General features: G+C 49.3%; 1 protein-coding gene across 4 annotated transcripts in view; it reads right to left on the reverse strand.

Annotated features, from left to right (window-relative positions):
• Positions 1 to 22,814, reverse strand: part of CD99L2 (CD99 molecule like 2) — an 89,880-nt gene that overhangs the window by 7,095 nt on the left and 59,971 nt on the right. For 3 of the 4 annotated variants that reach the window (XM_059157073.1, XM_059157074.1, XM_059157070.1), the window contains exons 3-9: positions 22,117 to 22,182; positions 21,311 to 21,382; positions 11,747 to 11,812; positions 11,534 to 11,617; positions 10,785 to 10,844; positions 1,244 to 1,279; positions 785 to 904 (exon numbers count right to left, since the gene is read on the reverse strand). In XM_059157073.1, coding sequence (XP_059013056.1) covers positions 785 to 904; positions 1,244 to 1,279; positions 10,785 to 10,844; positions 11,534 to 11,617; positions 11,747 to 11,812; positions 21,311 to 21,382; positions 22,117 to 22,182 — 504 coding nt within the window. The remainder of the gene's footprint in view (positions 1 to 784; positions 905 to 1,243; positions 1,280 to 10,784; positions 10,845 to 11,533; positions 11,618 to 11,746; positions 11,813 to 21,310; positions 21,383 to 22,116; positions 22,183 to 22,814) is intronic. The other variant, XM_059157071.1, reaches the window with a different exon arrangement.

Here is a 22,814-nt window from a genome sequence, read left to right on the forward strand (position 1 = left end):
TGCCCCTGGAGCACTGCAGCACATAGCCTGTGTAACTGTACGTGGTGGCCCTGGTCAAGAACGTTGTCCAAGACTAAGAAAGCAAATATAATCGACAGAGGAATGAAGAGGTAGAGACTTCTGCATTACCCACATCCAAGCTTTCTGGGGCCCAGGCTCATTTGTTGACCCCCGGGTTGGACCTTAGGGCAGAAGCCGAGACCCAGAGAAAGGGTAGGGAGGGGAAGCCTCACATGAGATGCTCCTAAGCGTCAGGAAAGAGGAAAATCATCCTTGAGCCAGGCCCTCTCACTTGAACTAAAAATTCCCAGTCCCAGAGACACTCCATCAGCAAGCAGTGGCACAGCAAAGCTGTGCTGGTGACATGACTGGAGGGACCCTTCCTGCTCCCCCTTGCCAGGTCCCTACCTCACCCTCTCTTCAGCCCCTTGCCTCCCTGCCTCTTTAAAATGTGTCATCGTGGTGGCGGTGCGCTGGCTCTCTGCGCCCCCAGATCGCTGCCCTGTGCCCCGGAGGAGGCCAGCAGCATGAGCAGGCAAGGCCTGAAGCCGAACGGAGACCCCAGGCTCTCTCCACTCTGCGTAAGACACACGCCCACATTCCCTGGGCGCTGCCCACGGAAACACTGCAGTCTGGCCTCGGCCCGTCCGCTGCAGAAAGCCCAGCCCGGAGCTGGCCTTGGGCAGGCTATGGAATGGACCTGAATCGTGCCCCCACTGCTGCCCCTCCCCCCTTGCAAGACCTTGGCCGCTGGGTTTGGAGGCCACAGCATGGCTGCACTTACGCTGGATACTGAAGCAGAACTTCTTCTGCTGGTAGGAGATGTAGCTGGAGACTGCGCCGATCAGGGCCATGGCTAGGGCACTGGCCACACCCGCGATGGTGCCAGCCTCGGCCGACACTCCTAGGCAAAAGGGGGGGGGGGTGTGTGAAGAGATGTGGAACTAAGCCGACAGCCCCACGAGATCAGCTCCCGCGCCTGGCTCTTCTCCCTCCACCAAGCTAAGCTCATTCAAACGCCCGTGCCCTCCAGGCCAGAGTGACAGGGCAAAGCCACTTCTAACTAAGGCTTATGCCAAGGCCTTCTTTCCATAAGGATTTCCACCTTGGGAAGCTGGGGTCTCAAGCCAGCAGGCTTCCCATGGGGCCACCTTCCTGGGGACCTCAATTTTCATGCTTAATTCTTTTAAATCACTATATCCCTCTGCTGCCAGCACAAGGTCTCCTCAGGACACACACCCACCGGCTTCTGAGTCGTCACTGCCATACCGCCCATCACCTGGAAAAAGGACAAAACCCGTGAGCCCGTGACCCCCCCCAGCTTGCGGACAGCCTCCCACAGTCCCCCCCCACACCTTCCAGTAAATCCCCAGTGGGCTTCTACCTGACTCTGCAAGACCTGCTTCCTTATGCCTACCAGCTGCAAAGCCCAGGCCACCAGGTACAACTCATTTGTAAAATGACAGTGACTGTGCCCAAGCACGTGTTGTAGCCCAGCTCTTCATTCACGGGATACTTTGTGGCGCGGTGAAACAGGTAGCATCCTCATCTTCCAGGGCAGGGGGCAGGCTCGCCGGTGAGGGACTTGCCAGCAGGTGGCAGAGCTGGCCCCATGCCAGGCGAACCTCCTTCTGGATGCTCACACTACCCGTAGCCCATGTCCATACGGTCTCTTGGAAGAAGTCCGATTCTTTATCTCATTGCAAAATATGCTTCTATGAAACTTCAAAAAAAAAAAAAAAAAAAAAAAAAAGAGACGACGACGACGACGACTAGCAGAAAAGCAACTCCTAACTCCACCACCCAGAGTGATTTTGCAGTGGGTATTTCAATCGACTTGACTCCTGGGCCTGGCGCTTCACACACTTTTCTCCCCATCCAGATGTTTCCATTTGTGTACTGCAGGTACGTACACAGCTACGCAGGAGCACAAAAGCAACTGGAGGCTGGCCATCCCTGATCCAGTATTTTGAAATCTGAAAGGCTCCAGGACAGATCACAATGGGTGGCTGGGATTAGGGTGGAGGGGGGGAGGGAAGGAGACAGTGTGACTCTGAAAGGGCCCTGCGGTGACTAAACTGGTTTTTCTCAGGGCCCTGGTGGTGGTCACCTGCGTCTCTACCCGTGAGCGTGCTAGAACTGCACAGAACTCAACACGCGCTGACCTCCCCACAGAGCAGCGCCCTAATGAGCAATGGTGCCATTTCAGGACATTCAGTAGCCTAGAGCTCTCCCTTCTCAGGGCAGAGTGCTCTTTCATGGAGGGGGCAGGTGTGTATCCCCAGCGCCCAGGATTTTTAAGGGAAACCACTCTGGATGTTGGAGGCAATGAACTGTGGCGCTTCCTTCGCCAATCGGACCCTGGGCATGTGTAGGTTTGTGGACTGTAACACACGCGCCCCTCTCATGGCGGGACCGGGGGAGGCTGTGGATGTGGGGGGCAAGGGAGCCTAATTTTGCTGTGAACCAACCTAAAACTGCTCTGAAAAAATGAAGTTCGTGTTTTAAAGCACGGGGGTGGGGGTAGAGAATGAGGTTTGTTATGTTCCCACTTAGCGCTGAGTCCTCGCGTTACGGGTCCCCGATTGGGTAGGAATGGTTATTTACAGAAAAACCAGCACTGGCTTTTTCAAAAGCACAGTCAGTGCTATCAGAGAGCACCAGGGCAGAGGAGGGGCCACCGAGCAGAGAGGAGGGAGTACCGAGCGGAGCGGAGGACACAGGGTCCTCTGTGTATCGGCAGGTCAGCAACGGGGTCGCTTGTGAGGACCCGGAGTCTGACCGTGTTGGCGTGTCGGTGGTCCCGTCTGCTGTGCTGGATGTGGCCACTGCCAAGGAGAGGGGCATGCCCCTGGGAGGCGTCCTCTGCCGATGTGCTCACGGCAGATTTTCAACCTCCCTTTTCTTTCACCTCGAGTCTTGAACGTCACAATCTGTACGCTCGGGAGCTGCCAAGACTGTCCCATGTACAGACTGTACAAGTTGACAAGAAAAGACGCAGACTTCAGTAAAAGGAACAAAAAAAAATCTGGGCAACAGATGCGAACAGGCAATTCAACACGACATATGAAGAGGGTCTAATAAGCACTAAAGGTAAAAAGTGTTTCACAGCTCTTGTAGTCAAAGGAACACCGACGCCGACAGGATAGCATTGTACAGCGATGAAATCTACAAAGATAACAAACCTAGGATACTCGGGGGCGGGGAGGACAGGAGCCAACAGTGGCAGGAGGGGACAGTCCACTTGGAAGAGTCGCATCATTTCCACTCTATACTTCCTGTGACCCAGCAAGTCAACATCCAGGAACTTAGCTGACAAACAATGACAGTTTTCTGTATTTGGCTCTGATGAGGTTTATCAGAGCGGCAAACAGCCGCAGGGGGAGAACTCTCAAAACAGGTACTGATTAAATAAATTATGGTATAATATCATGCAGTCATTAACACAGTATTTTAGAGTACTCTTTAATGACTGAGAAAGATATTCAGGGTCCTACTGAATAAAAACTCGCTTTAAAAAAGCAGCATGGTCCCATTTTTATAAAAATATTTACAAATATAGTATTATCTAGAGAAAAATTACTGCAAGCATATACTCCTAGGTATTCCTGGTGATCCTCCCTAGATGGTAAAACGATAAAGGAGTATTTTCATAAACTTTATGAGAAATCCTTAATACACCAGCCCATTTCCCCCACAATTGGCGGAACAGCTCCAAGAAGCTATTCCACAGGTTGCTGGCAGGATCTCCATTTTCAAGGATGCTAAGTTTTGCAACCCCACCTGCCTTCCGGGCTCAGTATATTATATACCAGAGACCAGAGCTGCCCCCTCATACTAGAAGCTGCCCCGTGCAGCCCATCTCCTGCTGCCGTCTGCTTTCGTCCAGAAGCTGATACACCCCCATCGCGGCGCAGCGCCCTGCCCCCAGCTAGAAGAGCTCCCACAGCCGTCGTGGGCACTGTGCCTGCGGAAAATGCTGGAAGAGGTGGCAGCACCTCGGTGAGTAAGTCCTAGGCACGCCCTGTCGTGGGCAGAAGTGCCAGGCCCAGAGCGCCCTTGAGCGCAAAAGGCAACAGCGCCCACGCACACACGTCCGGCTTCAGCCCACTGCAGACACACTCCTGGGAGGCAGGGACATGGGGCACGGATCTGCCCTTCTTGGACAACAGCACAGCCCAGGGCTCACACTGAGCGCCTGACACACCTGACAGTCACGGAACACTGGGGACATTCTATCTAGAAGTGCTGGGCCGGGGGACGGTCAAGTATTTAGGGACTCTCGTAAGTCGTTTCCTCTTCCAACAGCTACAGCTAGGATGTTCAGGTTTTGTAAAAATTTATTTTCATTCTAAGAAGACGGACAGCAGAAATGGAAAACAAAAAGTAAAAAGTTAAAAGCAAATAAAGAAGGAAAAGGATTCTTCCTTTTCCTCCAAGAGGAGAAAGCTCAGCCTCCAGCCGGACCACTGCACAGCTGCTGTCCCCCAGCCATCTTTCAGGAACCCCCCTCCCAAGACTGGAAATGCTGTGACGCTGGACTCAAGCAAGCACCAGCCAGTGGCCCCAGCCCTCTCTCCCCTCCCATTCCCAATGGATTCCTTGGGTCAGCTTATCAAGGGGTTTTGGACAACACACCAGGGTGCGTGATCTGGGGGTGCTGACACCCCACCCTCCACTCCAGATCCTTTCCGGACTGAGAACAAACACAAGGAGCCAAAGAAAGATCTGGCAAAGCACTGGCTTCTCGAAGGGGTAGACAAGCACCCCAGCACCATCAAGGTCAGGGCTTCCTGTTTGTCCGCTTCCCTTGAAAACCCCTTGCAGCTCCCCTGGGAGAAAGCTGGGTTCACAGACTGGACCACAGAGTTCACGGCCTCTACGAATGCACTTACCAGAGGGCCCTTCGGGGTCCAGGACTAAGCGTTTCATGCCATGACCCCAGCACAAATGTGGCCCAGAGGGTCATCAGCCGATCCCATCAGCTGTGTCCCTCTTCCCCTCACGGGGAGGCATGATGAGAGGGTCTGCTCCCTTTCAGGCCCCTCGTTTCAGCAAACACTGGGGTGCGAGGGGTACACGAGCCAAATGCAGCAGGAGTGAAAGTGTGACTGAGCACGGTGCGTGCTGGCCTGCGCGCGCATGAGGACAGGAGCCCGAGGAGGATGAGGCGAGGCGGCCGTCACATCCGAGGGCCATCGCAGGCCAGGCTACCGACGACCACAGAGAGCTGGAGCCTCCAGAATGGAGGTGACCATCTATTAAGGGATGGGGAGCTTAGTGCTCCCCAGAAAATGAGCAGGAATTCATGGGGAGGAAAAACAGCATTTTAGACAGAGAAGCAGCTGTCTGGGGTTTTCCTCTAAGTTCTATAGCATTTGTCTGTCTGTCTGTCTGTCTGTCCACCCCTCCATCCGTTCATCAGTTTCTCTTATTTCTACGTCGCATTTCAAAGGCAGTCACAGATATCTGTACACGCAACCCCTAAACTAATATATGACCTCCGTTTCCACGTTTGCTTAGGATGCTCCTTTTTTAAGGTAAAATTTACGTATGGTAAAACACACAATCTTCTGTGTACCATCTGATAAGTTTTGGCAGATGCAGACCCATGCGAAACCCGGCCCTCCACCAAAATGTACAAGAGCATCGCCACCCCAGAAAGTTCTCCTGTGTCCCTGCCCAGTTAATCCCTGTCCGCACCCCAACCCCGGCAGCCACAGATCTCATTTCTAACTTTATAGATGAAGTATCAGAATTTCGTATGATTGGGCCCATAGTACGTTCTCTTTTCCTTGACTTTTTGACATTTACCCATGTTTTTATATTGATAATTCGTTCTGTCATGTGAATATATAAATATATCACAATTTGTCTATTCATTCTGCTGCTGGTACTTGGGCTGCTCCCAGCTTTTTGTTTTTGTTTTGCTATTATAAATAAAGCTGCTATGAATATTCTTTGTAAGTCTTTTTTTGAACAGAAGCTCTCATTTCTCTGGAATAGAAGTGAGACTGCTGAGTCACTGGGTAGGTCTATATTCAGTATTTTAAGAAGCTTTCCATTCCCACCAACACTGCAGGAGAGTTTAAGTTAACCCACATCTGCACCGACATTTGGTATTGTCAGTCTTTCTTATTTTAGCCACTCCGGTGGGTGTGTTCTGGTAGTTCTTTGTGGATTTGATTTGTCTTTCTCTGATGAATAATGACTTTGAACATCTTCATATAATTTCCTTCTATATAAAGTGTCTGTTCAAATCTTATGCTTGCTTTTTAACTGTCCTGTCTTTTCATCAGTACACAATGGTTTTATCAGAGGACTGACACAAAAGCAGTTCCGTGTTCCTGGGCGCTCTCTCTGGAGCCAGGAGGCCAGTGAAGAGGTTAAGGTAACAACCCAAGAGGGGAGGGGATGTGAGCCTGGGCTCGAGGGGAACCAAAGAGAAGATTCCAAATTCAAACGACACTGGGGAGAGGACTTCTGGCATGACTGAGTGAGGAGGTCAACAAATCCTTTCCTCAAAAAGCAACTATAACCCCAGACAATTAGAGGCAGTCAGGACAGGAAACCGATCTAGGTCCGTCGGGAAGAACTGGAGTCTGTGGCCCTCCGCGCAGGGTTGCTCTTACTCCCACCCCCCGCCCCCAAGGTCTTCCAGCAGCTAGTCTGAAGGCAGAGGGGTCGACAGGCTACAAAAGCCAGCAACTGCCCTTCAGCTGCCAGCGGGACCCGTGTGGCTTGGAGCACGGTCACCTAAATGTGGCGATCTCAGTGGCGAGGAAAACAGGGAGAGCCAGTGGCTCCTTTGGCCCAAGCAAGTCACCAGTCACCTACCTTGCCAAGGTTTAAAAAGGAGGTGGAGAGATAAGACAACCACGGGGGGCTTAATAAACCCTCCACAGAGCCTTGCTTGTCCTGACGCCACGCACATGCCCACTAGAGACACTGTGGTATTGGCTGAGTCCAGGAACAAAACCTTACCCTTATGGTCAACTGCTTTTCACCAAAGCAGCCAAGAGAGTTCAGTGGAGAAAGAATAAGGGCATCAGCAAGTGGTGCCACGACTGGGCATCCACATGCAAAAGAATAAAGGTCAACCCCTGTCTCACACCATATACACATTAATTCAAAACAGAGCAGCAAAGACCCAAATGTACAAGCTAAAACTGTAACACTTTTAGAGGACATAGGGAAGAAACCTCCATGACCCTGACTGTTCTTAAACACGAGAACATGATTCATGATTCATAAAAGAAAAAACTCAATAAACTGACCTTTATAAAGAAATAAACATTCAACAAACAATACTATTAAGAAAAGGAAAATACAGCCATAGAACAGGGAGAAGATATTTTCAAAATCATATGCCTGATAAAGGACCTGTACCAAGATTATATAAAGAACTCGTAAAAGCAAAAACCCTCATTTGTTTTTTACAAGAGCAAAAAATCTGAATAGACTTCACTGAAGAAGACGTTCAACATCATCTCTCATTAGGGAAACACAAATGGAAAAAAAAACACCTATACGCATTTATAAATGTTCGCAGCAGCTTTATGCACAATCGTCAAAAACCAGATGCAACCAAGATGTCCTTCAATAGGTAAACAGCTAAGCAAAAGTGCTCCATCCAGACAGCAGAATACAATTCAATGCTAAAAAGAAATACATTGCCAAGCCATGAAAAGACGTGCAGGCATCTTCAATGCACATCGCTAAGAGAAAGAAGTCCGTCCGCAAAGGCTACACGCTGCCTGATTCCAATGACAGGACATTGAGGAAAAGGCAAAACTAAGCGGAAGGTAAACAGATTCGTGGTTACACTAACAGGAGACAGCTTAGGGCTGGAGAAGGGAGAGTGGCTGAGGACCAGAGAGAAGGACGGAAGAACGCTCGCGGTGACAGGCCGGCTCTGTCCGGTACTTGGGTGGTGGACACGTGACCAAGTGCATCTGTAACGACCCACACAGTTGTCCACCACGAAGAGTGAACTTGAACGTATGTTAGCAAAAGAACGAAAGGAAACATGGACCAGGTGCGCGGGCAAGCTCCGGACTGGATGCGGGCTGTGACAACCGGACGTCGCTGCCGGAGGAACAGGGAAGGAGGGACAGAGGAGCCGACCAAAGGCTGCTCTGTCTGGGAACTGTAAGGGAAAGACTGAGTTCCAACACGAACGCTGAGCTCTCAGCGGTGAAGCTGTTCCTCACAGAGGTACAGGCTGATACCAGAATTGAGCAAGGACACAAATCGCAGACGCGCGCTAGGTTTCTCCCGGTCACGGAGAAGCAGGAAAGGGATGCCCAAAGCAAGCCTGGGGCGCCAGATCACAGCACTGGAGAGCACGCATGATTTAGTGGACAACCACGCGCCGCTTGCCTGCTCCTGCCCACTTAAAGGGTAGAAAAGTGGTGCCATCCCACTAAGTCAGGAACACACTCAACACGCAGATCTTTCCTTCTAACAGCGATTGCTTCCAGTGAGGGAGGCAACGATCTACGGAACTGGACGCCTGGGGAGATCTTCCCAGCAGGCAACAGTGTGCAGGAAGAAGGGAATGAGACCAAAAAAGTAGGAGCTGGTCATCAAAGCCAAATACTGCAGGGGCCACAGGGGACAGAGAGCTGGAACCGTCAGGAAGTCACTAAGGACACGGAGATGTGGACCCAGAGGAGACAGAGGACTTGAAATGGATTGGCCTCAAGCTTCTCACTGGGAGAAAATGCTAGGGTACGGAGGCGGCCGGTGGGACCTGTTGACAAGACACTGTCCCTATCACCTACAAGCAAAATATGGGGCGCTCCCGCAAGGCCGACAGAAATGTTTTCTTGATTAAAAAATCTATATAACATAACGCATTATTTCAAAACCAAACTCCAAAAGTATACTTGAGTCTGGTGTACGAGCCTAAGACCCAAAGTTGGTAAATACATTAGTGAGGATCGGTTTTTTATGCTGATGATCATCGCGTATTGAAATAGGATGTTTTACCTGCACGCACGGCATTAGCATGTCTGCACAGAGGAGAATATCTGAGAATTTCACCGTGTGCTTCTCATGACCATGTGTGACCAGGCTCGCACTTGTATTTTCTGCTGGGACCCCCTTTATTTTCTTTTAATGATGCTTTTAATGACGGAGGGTATAGCTTAACCTAACAATTGGTTATTCTTTAGATGAGAAGTTCAAACATGAGCCTAATTAAAGACTTTCCCAACAGTCCTCCTGACTAAAACATGCACTGCTGATAAGGAAGCCCCCGATGCGCCATTCGCCTTCCATCCAAGTACCCGCTCCCACTCGCTACCGCTGCCCGCATCTCACCATCTGGAAATACCATTTGTCACCCAGGAGTAATTGGCCAATTTGCTGGGTTTGCCCTTTAAATGTTCCATGTTCTTCTGACACCTGTGAGTTTCGTTTAGTGGCTTTTAGAACTTTTTACTCAAGATGACATTGTCTGGAAAGGTGTTTTGAAGGACAGATGTGACTACAGTATCCTTTACTCGGAAGAGAACACAGTTCCACAAGAAAGGCACACGGTCCCCGAAAGAATGCTAATGCCACCGCCAGGACCGTGGGGAGCGTAGCAGGGTCCCAAACGGACACACTCCTAACTCGTTCACACATGACCGCGGTAAGTCAAGACCACAACCTGCCACAACACGTTGCCGTCACACCGGTCACAACGGTAACAACTCAGCATCGTAACTACAAGTTATAGTCACCACATACCATCAAAACAGGCAGCCACCACAAGTAACGATCAGGAATTCCAATCATAACTTATTTCGCACATCCAATCTGGCTGATTCTCTTCATGGTAGGATCAGCTCTTGATGTGTTATTAGGATAAAAGGTTTAAATCTTTGGTGGTTTTGGGGGGAGGGAGAGGGCATGACTAAGAGGGGCTAGCATGAGGGGGGTTCCTTGTGGTGATGAAACAGTTCTGTACTCGGCATCCTGACTGGGTGTGGGCACTGAAATCTGCACCCACGAGGCAACTTCACAGACCCACATGTGTGTGCAGGCACACATGGGTACATGCCAAAGCTGATGCCACGTGCATCGGGTCTGTATGTGACTTAACCACAGCCGGTACCACGGCCAGCTTCCTGGCTTTGACAACATACTACGGTTACAAAAGATCAGTGGCGACCTTCAGGGGACGCTGGGTGGAGAGCACACAGAAATTCTCCTGCATAATTTTTCTGACTTCTTGAGAATTTTAAATCTTTTTTTAAGATTTTTTAAGTAATCTCTATTCCCACAGTGGCGCTCGAACTCACAACCCCAAGATCAAGAGTGGCACAACTCTACAGACTAGGCCAGTCGGGCTCCCTGTGTTCTAAATTATTTTAAACTAAAAAGATATTTTAAAAGATGTCAGACTTCCTACGGGTCTCCTAAAAAATGCTTGTCATGATGAGCTTTGCTCCTCCCAACCCAAGGGTGAGAGGATCCTCAGGTTGGGGGCAGCAGTGGATCCCAGTCACTGGCTCCGACTCGGGATGGACATGCTAGCCACGTGGCCCCTTGCCTTGGGAGCACCAGGGGGACCGCGTGGCTTTTCCAAGTTGGCTTATGAACTGCCCCCCTTCCTTTGAGCTGCGCAGCCCACATGATTCCAAGTGAGCCCTCCGAGTTGCAAGCAGGATGTTTAGAAACGACCTCTTCTATCCCAGATGCTGAGGAAGAAAGGCTCCATTAATCTGGTCACCACGTGATCACGTCTGTAATGAGACTGAGAGGTTCGGACAAAGCAGTGACCCTAACCTCACCTTTGTCAGGTTTGTATTCACCACCGCCTAATATGTCTTCAAGATCCTTGTCTGAAAAACCTGGAGAAAACAAAATAGGAACGTCAATACCACAACACATTTTGCAGGGACAAAAACCTTGTGGTAGTGTTGCCCAACATCCCCAGAACTTCAAAAGGGCTCGGGACACCAGGATTTCCAAATGACCAATGCACAATATATAAAACCACAAATGGGTAAACATTCCATTGAAAGTGCAAGCAAGTCCTGGAGGGCTTAATGGAATCAAGTATGAAAAGTTCACTGATATGGTCTCAGATGCCACCCTACACTGAAACGGTAAGAAACCGCCACCAGCCGGGTCTGGGTGTCTTAACAACGAAGAATATCTACAACAATGATCTAAAAAGTCAATTAAAACACTCCTTTTCCAACTGCCTATTTATATGAGGCCAGATTTCCTTCATACACTTCGGCCATCACAATCCATTACGATAGAATCTGGAAACAGAGTGAGTCTAGGTCTTTTGCTTCAACACAGAAATGTGCACAAAATGTACACAGAAACAAAAGCCTTTGAAATCCCTGATGATTCTGGGAGTCCAGGGACCAAAACGTTTGTGAACTACTCTTTAGGGTTCTCTCCTACACCTCGAAGTGTTCCCAGCTCAGCCAGGCCCGGGGGCTCTGCGGGTCGCCACGGTGAACGAGCGACGCTCTGGCCAGGGAGCCGCCGTGCGGCCCGGTGCATGTGGCCAGCTCTGACTCACCCCCTCCCCCAGCGCTCGGTTTCCTGCGGCTGTCGTCTCGATCATTCCGGTCATCCAGGGCGTCAGCCAAATCAAAGTCGTCTTCTGCAGTAGGCGCCGAAACATACAAGAGAAAGTCCATCGGTTAAAGCACTGGTAGCTCTTCGGACATCTGCCCCAAAGCGAACTCCGTGGCACCCCTCATTACTGCCCTCCCTAGAGTGGCCGTGTTACCTGCAGGCTTTGGCGGAGCTCGGGTTGTCCCTGGCCTCTTGGTTGTGGTGCCATGGTCCCATCGTGCTAAAATGGAGAAGGGGGACAGCATGGGAACACATTTAGTAACAAAATACAGCAGCCACTTCACAGCTCAGGGATGTCACATCAGGACTATGGTGCCCCTGTCTTAGTCCCTGAGGCCCCTCTAAGGCCTCTGACAACCCCTGTGAGGATGACAGTGGAATGTACAAGGTTTAAACGAGAGACCAGTTCCATTCACTCTCCTTCAGACGACTGGTGGTAAGGCAGACACGGCCCCACAGGGGACCTGAAGATTAATGGGGTGAGGTGTTTAGCCTCGATCTGCAGGATAAAACGGACCCCATGGCCCGGGGGGTTCCAGAGTCTGGGCATGACCCGTGGGAGCTTCAGGCCTTGGTTTCCACCACTATCAACCTGGCACCGTAACCATAAATAACACTGCCCAGGGATGGACCGAGATTATGTTCCCAGGAGAGTGTGGGAGTGTCTTATGAACTGAAAGTAGTATAATACCAACGGAATAGTTCATATAAGCATGGTTCTTACTCCGTAACTATTGGGTTTTTCAGCACAACCGGACTCCTCTAAAAATACAGACTCCTTTCACAACAATTACATGGCATGACGTGCATGAGTTTTCCAATAATTTATTTTCTTGAGCTTAAAGAATGTGCCACAAACTGTTCTATGACTGCAGGTTGAGGAAGGGAAAGGAAATTTAAAGGAGAAGAAAGGCAAAGACAGGACTCGCTATGGCAAGCGCTGATAGAAGAGCAATATTTGTGGGGGAAAAAACATCAGTGACTTTTACAGATCAATAAGGTAATCCTCGAACAGCCCAGATAATTTACAATGCATTACTTGTCTTTTCTGGATAAGGCCTTGGGGTTGTCTGTGGATCAAAGGAATGTAAGTCTGAATCTTCTGGAAAGAGTATAAAAATTATAAAAAATACAGTAAGACATGACAGGAGATTTCTAACTAGGTATAAAGGGAGATGTCACATCATGATAAAAGGTCAGTCCACCAAGAACACAGAACAATCCTAGCCAAACAACAGTGTCAAAACACACAGAGAGGAAACTGTTAGAGCTAAAAGGAGTGAGCAACAAGTCCAAAATTAAGCTGGGACTTCAATGCCCCACTGTCAGCACTTGACAGAACTACCAGAATGAAACCCCGCACTGACAGGGAACTGACAACACAACCAACTGAACAGGACGTAGCTGGTGTGACGGGACCTTCTGCTCAGCCGCAGCACAAGTAATTGTTAAAGCATGCAGGGAACTTTCATGAACAGATTGTATCCTGGACCAGAAATCCAACCTCAACAAACTGAAACGGACTGAAATGTGAGACAGGAATCTGTCAAAATCCTAAAGGAGGACACAGGCAGCAAACCTCTTCCACTGCAGCCGCAGCAACTTCTTCCTAGAAACATCGCCAAAGGCAAGGGAAGTAAGGGCAAAAATGAACTATTGCGGCTTCATCAAGATCGTTTTCCTTTTGCACAGCAAAGGAAACTGTCCACAAAACCAAAAGACAACTGACAGAATGGGAGAAGATATCCACAAATGACATATCAGATAAAGGGCTCGTATCCAAAATCTATAAGGAATTTACCAAACCCAACACCCAAAGAACAAGTAATCCAATCAAGAAATGGGCAGAGGATATGAGCAGACATTTCTCCAAAGGATACATACAGATGGCCAACAGAATGCTCTACATCACTCACCATCAGAGACATACAAATCCAAACCACAGGGAGATATCACCTCACACCAGTCAGAATGGCTAAAATTAACCAGTCAGGAAACGACAGATGCTGGCGAGGATGCGGAGAAAGGGGAACCCTCCTACACTGTTGGTGGGAATGCAAGCTGGTGCAGCCACTTTGGAAAACAGCATGGAGGGTCCTCGGAAAGTTGAAAATAGAGCTACCCTACGGCCCAGCAATCACACTACTGGGTATTTACCCCAAAGATGCAAATGTAGTTTAAAGAAGGGCCAGGTGCACCCCAATGTTCATAGCAGCAATGGCCACAGTTGCCAAACTGTGGAAGGAGCCAAGATGCCCTTCAACGGACGAATGGATAAGGAAGATGTGGTCCATATACACTATGGAGTATGATGCCTCCATCAGAAAGGACGAATACCCAACTTTTGCATCAACATGGATGGGACTGGAGGAGATGATGCTGAGTGAAATAAGTCAAGCAGAGAGAGTCCATTATCATATGGTTTCACTCATTTGTGGAGCATAAGGAATAGCATGGAGGACACGGGGAGAAGGAAGGGAAAAATGAAGGTGGGGAAATCGGAGGGGGAGACGAACCATGAGAAACTATGAGCTCTGAGAAACAAACGGAGGGCTTTAGAGGGCAGGAGGGTAGAGGGGTGGGTGACCCTGGTGACGGGTCGTAGGAGGGCACGGACTGCATGGAGCACGTTCTTCATAAACAGTGAATCATGGAACACTACATCAAAAACTAATGATGTACTGTATGGTGACTAACATAGCACAATAAAAAAAAAGATGAAAGACAAGCTACAGAGTAGGAGAAAATCCTTAGAAAACACACATATGACTAAGGACTATGTTCAGAATACATGGAGAGTTCTTAAAAATCAGAGTAAAAAATAAACAATCTGATTAGAAAATGGGCAAAAGACATGAAGAGACATCTCACTGAAGAATTGATACAGATGGCCAAGACGCACATACAATTAGGGAAGTGCAAATTAAAATCACAATGAGGTAACACCACATGCCTAGCAGCATGACTGCATGAAGGACCGGCAAGGATGTGGAGAAAGTGGATCACTCCTTCACCACTGGCGGCGATGTGAAATGGTACAAGCACTCTGGGAAACGGGCTGGCAACAGTCTTTAAAAATTAAACCCATGGGGCACCTGGGGGGCTCAGTCATTAGGCATCTGCCTTCAGCTCAGGTCATGATCCTGGGGTCCATATTGGGGTCCTTGCTCGGCGGGGAGTCTGCTTCTCCCCCTCCCACTGCCTGTGTTCCTTCTCTCGCTGTGTCTCTCTTTGTCAAATAAATAAAATCTTTAAAAATACATAAACGGAGCACCTGGGTGGCTCAGTAGTGAAGCGCCTGCCTTCGGCTCAGGTCATGATCCCAGGGTCCTGGGATCGAGCCCCACATCGGGCTCCCTGCTCTGCAGGAAGCCTGCTTCTCCCTTTCCCACTCCCCCTGCTTGTGTTCCCTCTCTCGCTGTGTCTCTCTCTGTCAAATAAATAATTTTTTTCATTTACAAATAAAAATAAATAAGAAATAAAACATAAACCTACAACTACCATATGATCCAGCAATCACATTCCTGGTCATTTACCCCACAGAATGGAAAAACTCAAGTTCATACAAAAACCTGCGTATAAATGTTTAATAACCAAAAACTGGCGATGACCTTCATAAACTGTGGTTTATCTACATCATGAAACACTATTTGGGAAGGGAAAGCAACTAACTTTCGATGCCTACAATAGCTTGGCTAGATTTTAAGGGAATTATGCTAGTCAAAAAGAAAACCAATCCCCAAACATTACATACTATATGATTCCATTTACACAACATTTCCTAAATTGCCAGATTCTACCAATGAACATAGGTTAGGGGGTGGGGACAGGATGGGGGGTTTCAGAGAGGAAGGTGATAGTGTTCATAAAAGGGCAGCAAGAGAATCTTTACGGTGATGTAAGCGTTCTCCGTGTGGACTGTCGTGGTGGATACACGCACCCACCCGGGTGACAAACCACACAGAAGTAGAAACACAAACATACACGTGAGTAGAAATTAACCCAGGAAAATGTGTAGGGTTACCACTGGGGAAAGTGGGTAGAGGGTACACACGATGTCTTACACGTTCACGAGCTCACAATTTCGTCCAATAGTTTAAAAAAAATAGTTAAACACTGATTTGAGCATCAAGGTCATTTCTGGGGGAAAAAAATGATCTGATACATAAATGACTGGTGTTCAGGGCCCAGGAATGTCTATTATCGATCTTAAAAACTAAGGAGCAAAGCAGGCAGAAGGGCAGGAAGTAAGAACATCGAGGAGTGAGGTGGGCTACACAAGTCATTTCCAGAAATAAGCTTATGTTCTTTCCTGATCCTCACGGTTGGTGGCACATTGAAAAATCACACAGAGAGGATATCTTTACAGGACAAACATCCCTGCCTCTTGGAGATGAGGGTATAAAACACAACTTTTCTAGAGGGCCTGGGGTCACTGCTTTTCTGTTCTCACACTGCGCTTCCCTCTTAAAGACCCGAGCCCCATTCTCATCTTTCTAGATCAGTGGATCTGATCTTCCATGGGCAAACTGCCAAGCAGGCCAGTGATCACTACACACCGAAGCTTACAGTGTGGGTTTTGAGGTACTATGGTAAGACTTCGGGGCAGGTTGGCCTGTGGATCAGAAGAGGCCCTTGCCAAGGCTCTGCCAGCCAGGGTGTGCCCCTGACGCTAAACCGCCCCGCGCCAGTGCTTGCAGCAGCAGCATGCCGGGGAAGAGCCGGGACCCCAGGCTCCGGTCCCGTCGGCCCGCTAGCTTTGCAGCAGAACCCTGGACAAGTCCTTCTCATCCGAACAAAGAGAGGAGGACGTGACCATGACCCGGAGCTTTTCCTCATGTAAAGGTGGCTTTAGTGTTTTTTAAGTTTACTATAAAAGTAATATATGCTCAATATAAAAATAATCCAGTGGTACAGAACTGAAAGAAATTCAAATAGTAGAGTCAGCCTCAAAGGCGCCCTCTGAGGTAGCTACTCAGTCTTTTCAGACGTGCACGCGTGTTTTCACAGAAGCAGATTCTGTTGTGGGACTGGACTCTTGCCATGTCGGTTGCAGAGAGCACTCCCGTTCCCACACTGGCTGCAGCGCACGAGCGCTCAGAACTGTTTCACCGTGGGGTTTGCATGTTGCGTTCGGTGCTGATGGAGGACACGAGGCAGCTGCCCAGGTGCAGAAGGGCACCTAGAGGGACAATGCTTGGATGCAGAACGGCTCCAAGATTTCAGCAAATCGCCATCCAGAAAGCTAGAACTAATTTACAGGACAACCCACGGAAGCGAAGTTGTGAAGGCAGAGCTTGACACAACAAAGACACCTACAGGGACTTGCTGCTTGCCCCGGCTCCACAGTTAACGTGCTCACGGCACAGTCATGGGGAGGAAATCACCCATTTAAGGGAAAACTGATTAAGGTCTGATAACTAGCGCTTGGCCAGTAGTTCTCAAAGAATGTTCCGTGAATCCCTGGGGGGTCTGTGAGGTCATAACCATTTTGATAACCCTCCTCCGGTAGGCTCTGCCCTTTTACCAGGGCTGACATTTGCCCAGTGCTGCAAATGCGAGGGCATGTGCACCGAGTGTCCCCCCCAACGGGAACCAGGGCGGGGAGCACCGAACGGTAGGACGAGGCACTGGATTCTGCAGTCGAGAGAGAACGCCAGTTGCCCTTAATGTCCTAGATGGTGGGCAGAACCCGCGGACGGCTGTGAGCGTTCCCGCCCTGCTCCCACCCACGGCCTGAGTAGTCCCAGCCCCAGGAGTGCGGGAGGATCCGCTGTCATTCCCAAGATCAGGCAGCGGCAAAGGGATTCCCACAGCTCTAATTCGGATGCCAGTCAGCAGGACCGAGTCCCTCCCTCGAAAGGGACAGCGTCCCGCGGGATTCTCACTCCACCGGGCGCTAAGCCTGAGCTTCCCCGCGTGGACACTAAAGGGAGGCGGTGCACCTTCTCGCGCAGACCCCGGAGCAATGGCCATGAGCTCTACAGCTGCACAGAAGTGAATTCTGCCAACAGAACCAAGCTCGCCACTAGGTCACCTCGCACGGGAAAAGGGACCGTGCAGATGCAATGAAGCTCAAGTCCTCGAGATGAAAAGATTATCCTGGAACATCCTGGCAGGCCCAAGGGGTGGGGAGAGAGACAGGCAGGAGACGGGGGGAGGAGAGGTGAGGAGGGAAGCAGGGGTGAGAGTGAGGGAGACACTGGAAGAGGCTACTTTGCTGGCTCTGAGGATCGGGGAAGGGGCGGCTGGCCGAGGCGGGGAAGGGCACGGAAGCAGATTTCTCCCCAGAGCCTCACGCAGGAACGCAGCTCTCTCCGGACCTTTCATTTTGATCCAGCAAAACCCAAATCGAGTTTCTGACCCCCAGGACTCGTAACGTGATGCATCTGGGTTGTTTTAAAGCCCGCACACCGCTGTCATTTGCTCCAGCAGCGAAAAGAAACTGTAGACTTCAGGAGCAGGGTTCAGCACTGCTGTAATAAAGACCTAGACACGGAATAGACAACGGCTGGAAGGACTTATGCGCAGTCATACCCTAACCCTGACGGAAATCGCCGGGTTGCCTCGAACAGCCGGTGAGCAGAAATACGGATCTTAACAGCTAGTGCCAGCTATCGAGCACTCGGGAAGATGGCAAGAACGTGGTGGAGAAAACCCACAGCATACCAGGGAGTCCTTAAAGCATCGCGAAGTCTGTGGATGGGAACAGGGATGTTAAGGGTGAGGAGCGCGCTACGGGCGCGGGCGGAGAGAAGATCCTTATGAGGTGGCAGAAAACTTGGCTGAATGACGCATCCTGTGGTTATGTGGAAAGCAGAACTTGTAAATAACGAACTTGGAAAGGCCAGCTGAGGAGATTTAAAAAAAAAAAAAAAAAGTGTTAAGGGTTTGGCCTCCTTTCCTCCTGCTGCCCGGAGTCAAATGCAAGAGAAAGACAGGACTGAAGGCAGAACTCCCCAGCACACAGTAAGCAGCATGGAAGGGCTGGGAAAGTTCTATCCTAATCCGACTGCAAAAAGTGCTATAAAATTCACTGCCAAGAGGGCACGCTCTGAAGAGAAAGCCAACGGCATGGCTGGCCAACCTTTTAGTAGGGCCTTGGAGGGCTCAGAAGGTCAGAGTTTTAGTCACACACAAGGCTCTTTGAAGAGATTATACATATCAGGCGCCTCAGTGGAAAGATCTATGAAGGAGCCTCTTGTCCAAAGGAGCAATCTCCGTGACACACACGGGAAATCTGCAAGGTTCTGGAGCATTTACAGCAGCAGGAACACGGGCGGCTTGGAAGTAAGAGGGACAGACAGAGAACAAAATCAAAGAAGGTTCTTAGCCTCCCAAAATGCTATAGGCAGAAACTAGGCCAACAGAACAACTCGGCTGCAAACCTGTGCTATTCTTCGTGACAAGGGAAGGATGAGCCGAGGACAGAGCTGCGAGCCGAGTGCACAGCTGGGAACCACCGCAAATGTCCCCGGGCCTGGAACCTCATGCACTTCGCCCAGCTGGATTTCGAAATTGCTGGAAACTGGTAAAATTCTCATGCCTTACATTTTCTCCCTTTTTTCAAGATTTGTCAATTTATCTGAGAGAGCGCATGTGAGCGAGTGGGGGACACTGCCTCATTTTCTCACTTTTGTAAACGGAATGTCTGTAACTGCTGTTTCCCACCCCTCTATCGTATCTGGGGGATCAACTTGTTTCTGGAGTTTCACAGGTGTATATACGGAGGACTACAGGCCTTACCTACCCCTGATTTAGATCATTTAGGTGATATTTGGGACATTTGTGCTGATTAAATTAAGATTTTGGAATCTGAGTTGATGATGTAATGAGCTGAAACTTTTGAAGCAGCTGAGACAGACTGAATGTCTTTTGCACGTGAGAGGGATACGAGTATTTGTGAGCCAGAGGGCAGACGTGGTAGAAATGCAATGCTCCCCTTACAAAGACGGGAGTGTCCTAATTCTAAGAACCTGAGAATACATTACCTCACACATGGCGAAAGGTTTTACATTGTTTTTTAAAGAATACTGAGATGGGGAGACTATCCAGGATTATCTGGATGGGTTCGATGCGATCACAATGGTCTTTGAGACAGAGAGAGAGTGTGTGTGTGAGTCAGGGACACCTGGGTGGCTCAGTGAGTCAATCATCTGCCTTTGGCTCAAGTCATGATCTCAGGGTCCTGGGATTGAGCCTCAGGTCAGGCTCCCTGCTCCCCGGGGAGTCTGCTTCTCTCTCCGCCTGCCACTCCCCACCCCCTGCTCATGTACTCTCTCTCTCTCTCTCTCTGACCAATAAATAAATAAAATCTTTTTTAAAAAGAGAGAGAAAGACCTGAAAATGCTATACTACACTGCTGGCTCTGAAGATGGAGAGAAAGGACCATGAGCCAAAAGGCAAGGAAACCAACAGGAGGGACACAGCTATGCTGATACTGACTTTAGCTCAATGACAGCCATTTCAGATTTCTGACCTCAAGGAATATAAAACACAGGTGTTGGTTAGTGACTGACTTTGTGGTAATTCATTACTGCAGTGATGGAAAACGAACCCAGCCTCAGACCTCACATGAGCCCCCAGCCCTGGCGGACAGCCCACCTGCAGCTCCGCAGAAAACACGGAGTGGAGGACCCTGCCAAACAGAACCCAAACTCCTGACCCGGGGTGGGTGTGTAAGAGAACACACTGGAATCGCTCTAACACGTGACAAAACTGTGTACGCCTCAACACACATGCAAGGACGGATAAACCTTGGGAGTTGGGGACGCCTGGGTGGCTCAGTTGGTTAAGCAGCTGCCTTTGGCTCAGGTCATGATCCCAGCGTCCTGGGATCGAGTCCCACATCGGGCTCCTTGCTCCGCAGGGAGCCTGCTTCTCCCTCTGACTCTGCCTGCCACTCTGCCTGTGCTCGCTCTTGCGCTCTCTCTCTCTCTCTCTCTCTCTCTCTGACAAATAAATAAATAAAATCTTTAAAAAAAAAAAAAAAAAAACCTTGGGAGTTGGAACGAGTGTATCAATCAGTGGTTGTGGTATTGCAGTACAATTTGCAACACGCTACCACTGGAAAAAACTGCATGAACAACCCACAACAACGTACAGACTCTTCCACCAAGATGTCTTAGAAATTCTCAAAAATGTACACAAAGGTGGAGCGCCTGTGTGGCTCAGTAGGTTAGACCTCTGCCTTCGGCTCAGGTCATGATCTCGGGGTCCTGGGATCGAGCCCCGCATCGGGCTCTCTGCTCAGCGGGGAGCCTGCTTCCCTCTCTCTCTCTGCCTGCTTCTCGGCCTATTTGTGATCTCTGTCAAATAAATAAGTAAAATCTTAAAAAAAAAAAAAAGTACATAAAGGTCTTGTCACATAATTGTTTTTGTCTTGCCAAGCAGTTATCATAAAAAATATGTTGTTTGTTAACAGATATGACACTTTATTATTGTTCATTTTAAATAAATAAATATTTTAAGATTTTTCTTTTACATTCAAAGATGAGAAATACTGCTAGACGTGACCCACGAACACAAAAGCCCTCGCGATCCTCAACGATGCTGGGAGTCCTGAGACCAAAAAGTTTGAGAACTACTATTTTAGCGTTCTGTGCCTTGAAGCACCCTGAGTCCTAGGGGAGCGCTGCGGGCTGTTGTAGTTAATGAGCTACTACAAGGTTCGGGGAGCTGCTGTGCCGGCCAGTGCTTCCAACCAGCTCCGACTTACCTCCTCCCCCCGTGCTCGGTTTCCTGCGGCCGTTGTCTGGGTCATCCAAAGCATCGGCCAAGCCAAACGCACCTTCGGTGAGCATCAAAACACAAAGGAAACAGCCAACTGATTAACAACTGGTACAAGAGTCTGAAAAACGCAAAACACTCCTGGGTTCGACTGATCGACACAATTGGTGAGTTCAGACAAAGAAGTTTAAGTTGGGCTCCGACTCCCACAGACACTGGTAATGAAAATACCAACAGATGAATCGAGTTGCTGCTCTCTCTTTGCACTGTGTTACCATCTTCTCAACTAATTTCTATTTCTGTGTATGCTGTGTATGCAAACAGACCATTTTAACTGTCTACTCACTGATTACATGCACTGACTCAAGATTCAAAACCAAGTGCAGAGTCCACAGACCAGACAAACAGGGAGGCTGCATGGTCACAAAGAAGCCCTTTGAGGGTGGAAATGTGAAGACATGAGCGCAAATCACAGAGCAGGGGTAACTCTCTCTTCGGTCATGACTGCCTCTCCAGAAGAATGGTAGCCATCCACTTCCAGAAACACGGTAGCATGATCAGAAAGTACTAGTAACAAGTTCCCAGATGGGAGCAATGACTGTGCCCCCACCCCAAGGCGAGGTTTACTTTTTGGTTTTGTTCACATGAGTGAGGATGTCTGAATAGTAAAGTGGCCCATCTGGAGAAAGCTGAAACAACTCCAAGAAAAAGTCACACAGAAGCACCAGGTTCCAAAATCCTTCCCTGAAAGAGGACACTGGAATATAAATGTTCTCCTCAGAGGGGCCATATTACCTGCAGGCTTTGGCGGAGCTCGGGTTGTCCCTGGCCTCTTGGTTGTGGTGCCATGGTCCCATCGTGCTAAAATGGAGAAGGGGGACAGCATGGGAACACATTTAGTAACAAAATACAGCAGCCACTTCACAGCTCAGGGATGTCACATCAGGACTATGGTGCCCCTGTCTTAGTCCCTGAGGCCCCTCTAAGGCCTCTGACAACCCCTGTGAGGATGACAGCGGAATGTGCAAGGTTTAAACGAGAGACCAGTTCCATTCACTCTCCTTCAGACGACTGGTGGTAAAGCAGACACGGCCCCACAGGGGACCTGAAGATTAATGGGGTGAGGTGTTCAGCCTCGATCTGCAGGATAAAACGGACCCCATGGCCCTGGGGGTTCCAGAGTCTGGGCATGACCCGTGGGAGCTTCAGGCCTTGGTTTCCACCACTATCAACCTGGCACCGTAACCATAAATAACACTGCCCAGGGATGGACCAAGATTATGTTCCCAAGAGAGTGTGGGAGTGTATTATGAACTGAAAGTAGTATAATACTGACAAAATATTTTATATAAGCATGGTTATTACTCCATAACTATTGGGTTTTTCAGCACAACCGGACTCCTCTGAAAATACAGACTCCTTTCACTCCTATCACACAGCATACTATGTAACGGTTTTCTAATAGTTGCTTTCCTTAGACATCAAGACTTTAG

This window comes from Mustela lutreola, chromosome X, assembly GCF_030435805.1.
Source record: "Mustela lutreola isolate mMusLut2 chromosome X, mMusLut2.pri, whole genome shotgun sequence".
NCBI lineage: Eukaryota > Metazoa > Chordata > Mammalia > Carnivora > Mustelidae > Mustela > Mustela lutreola.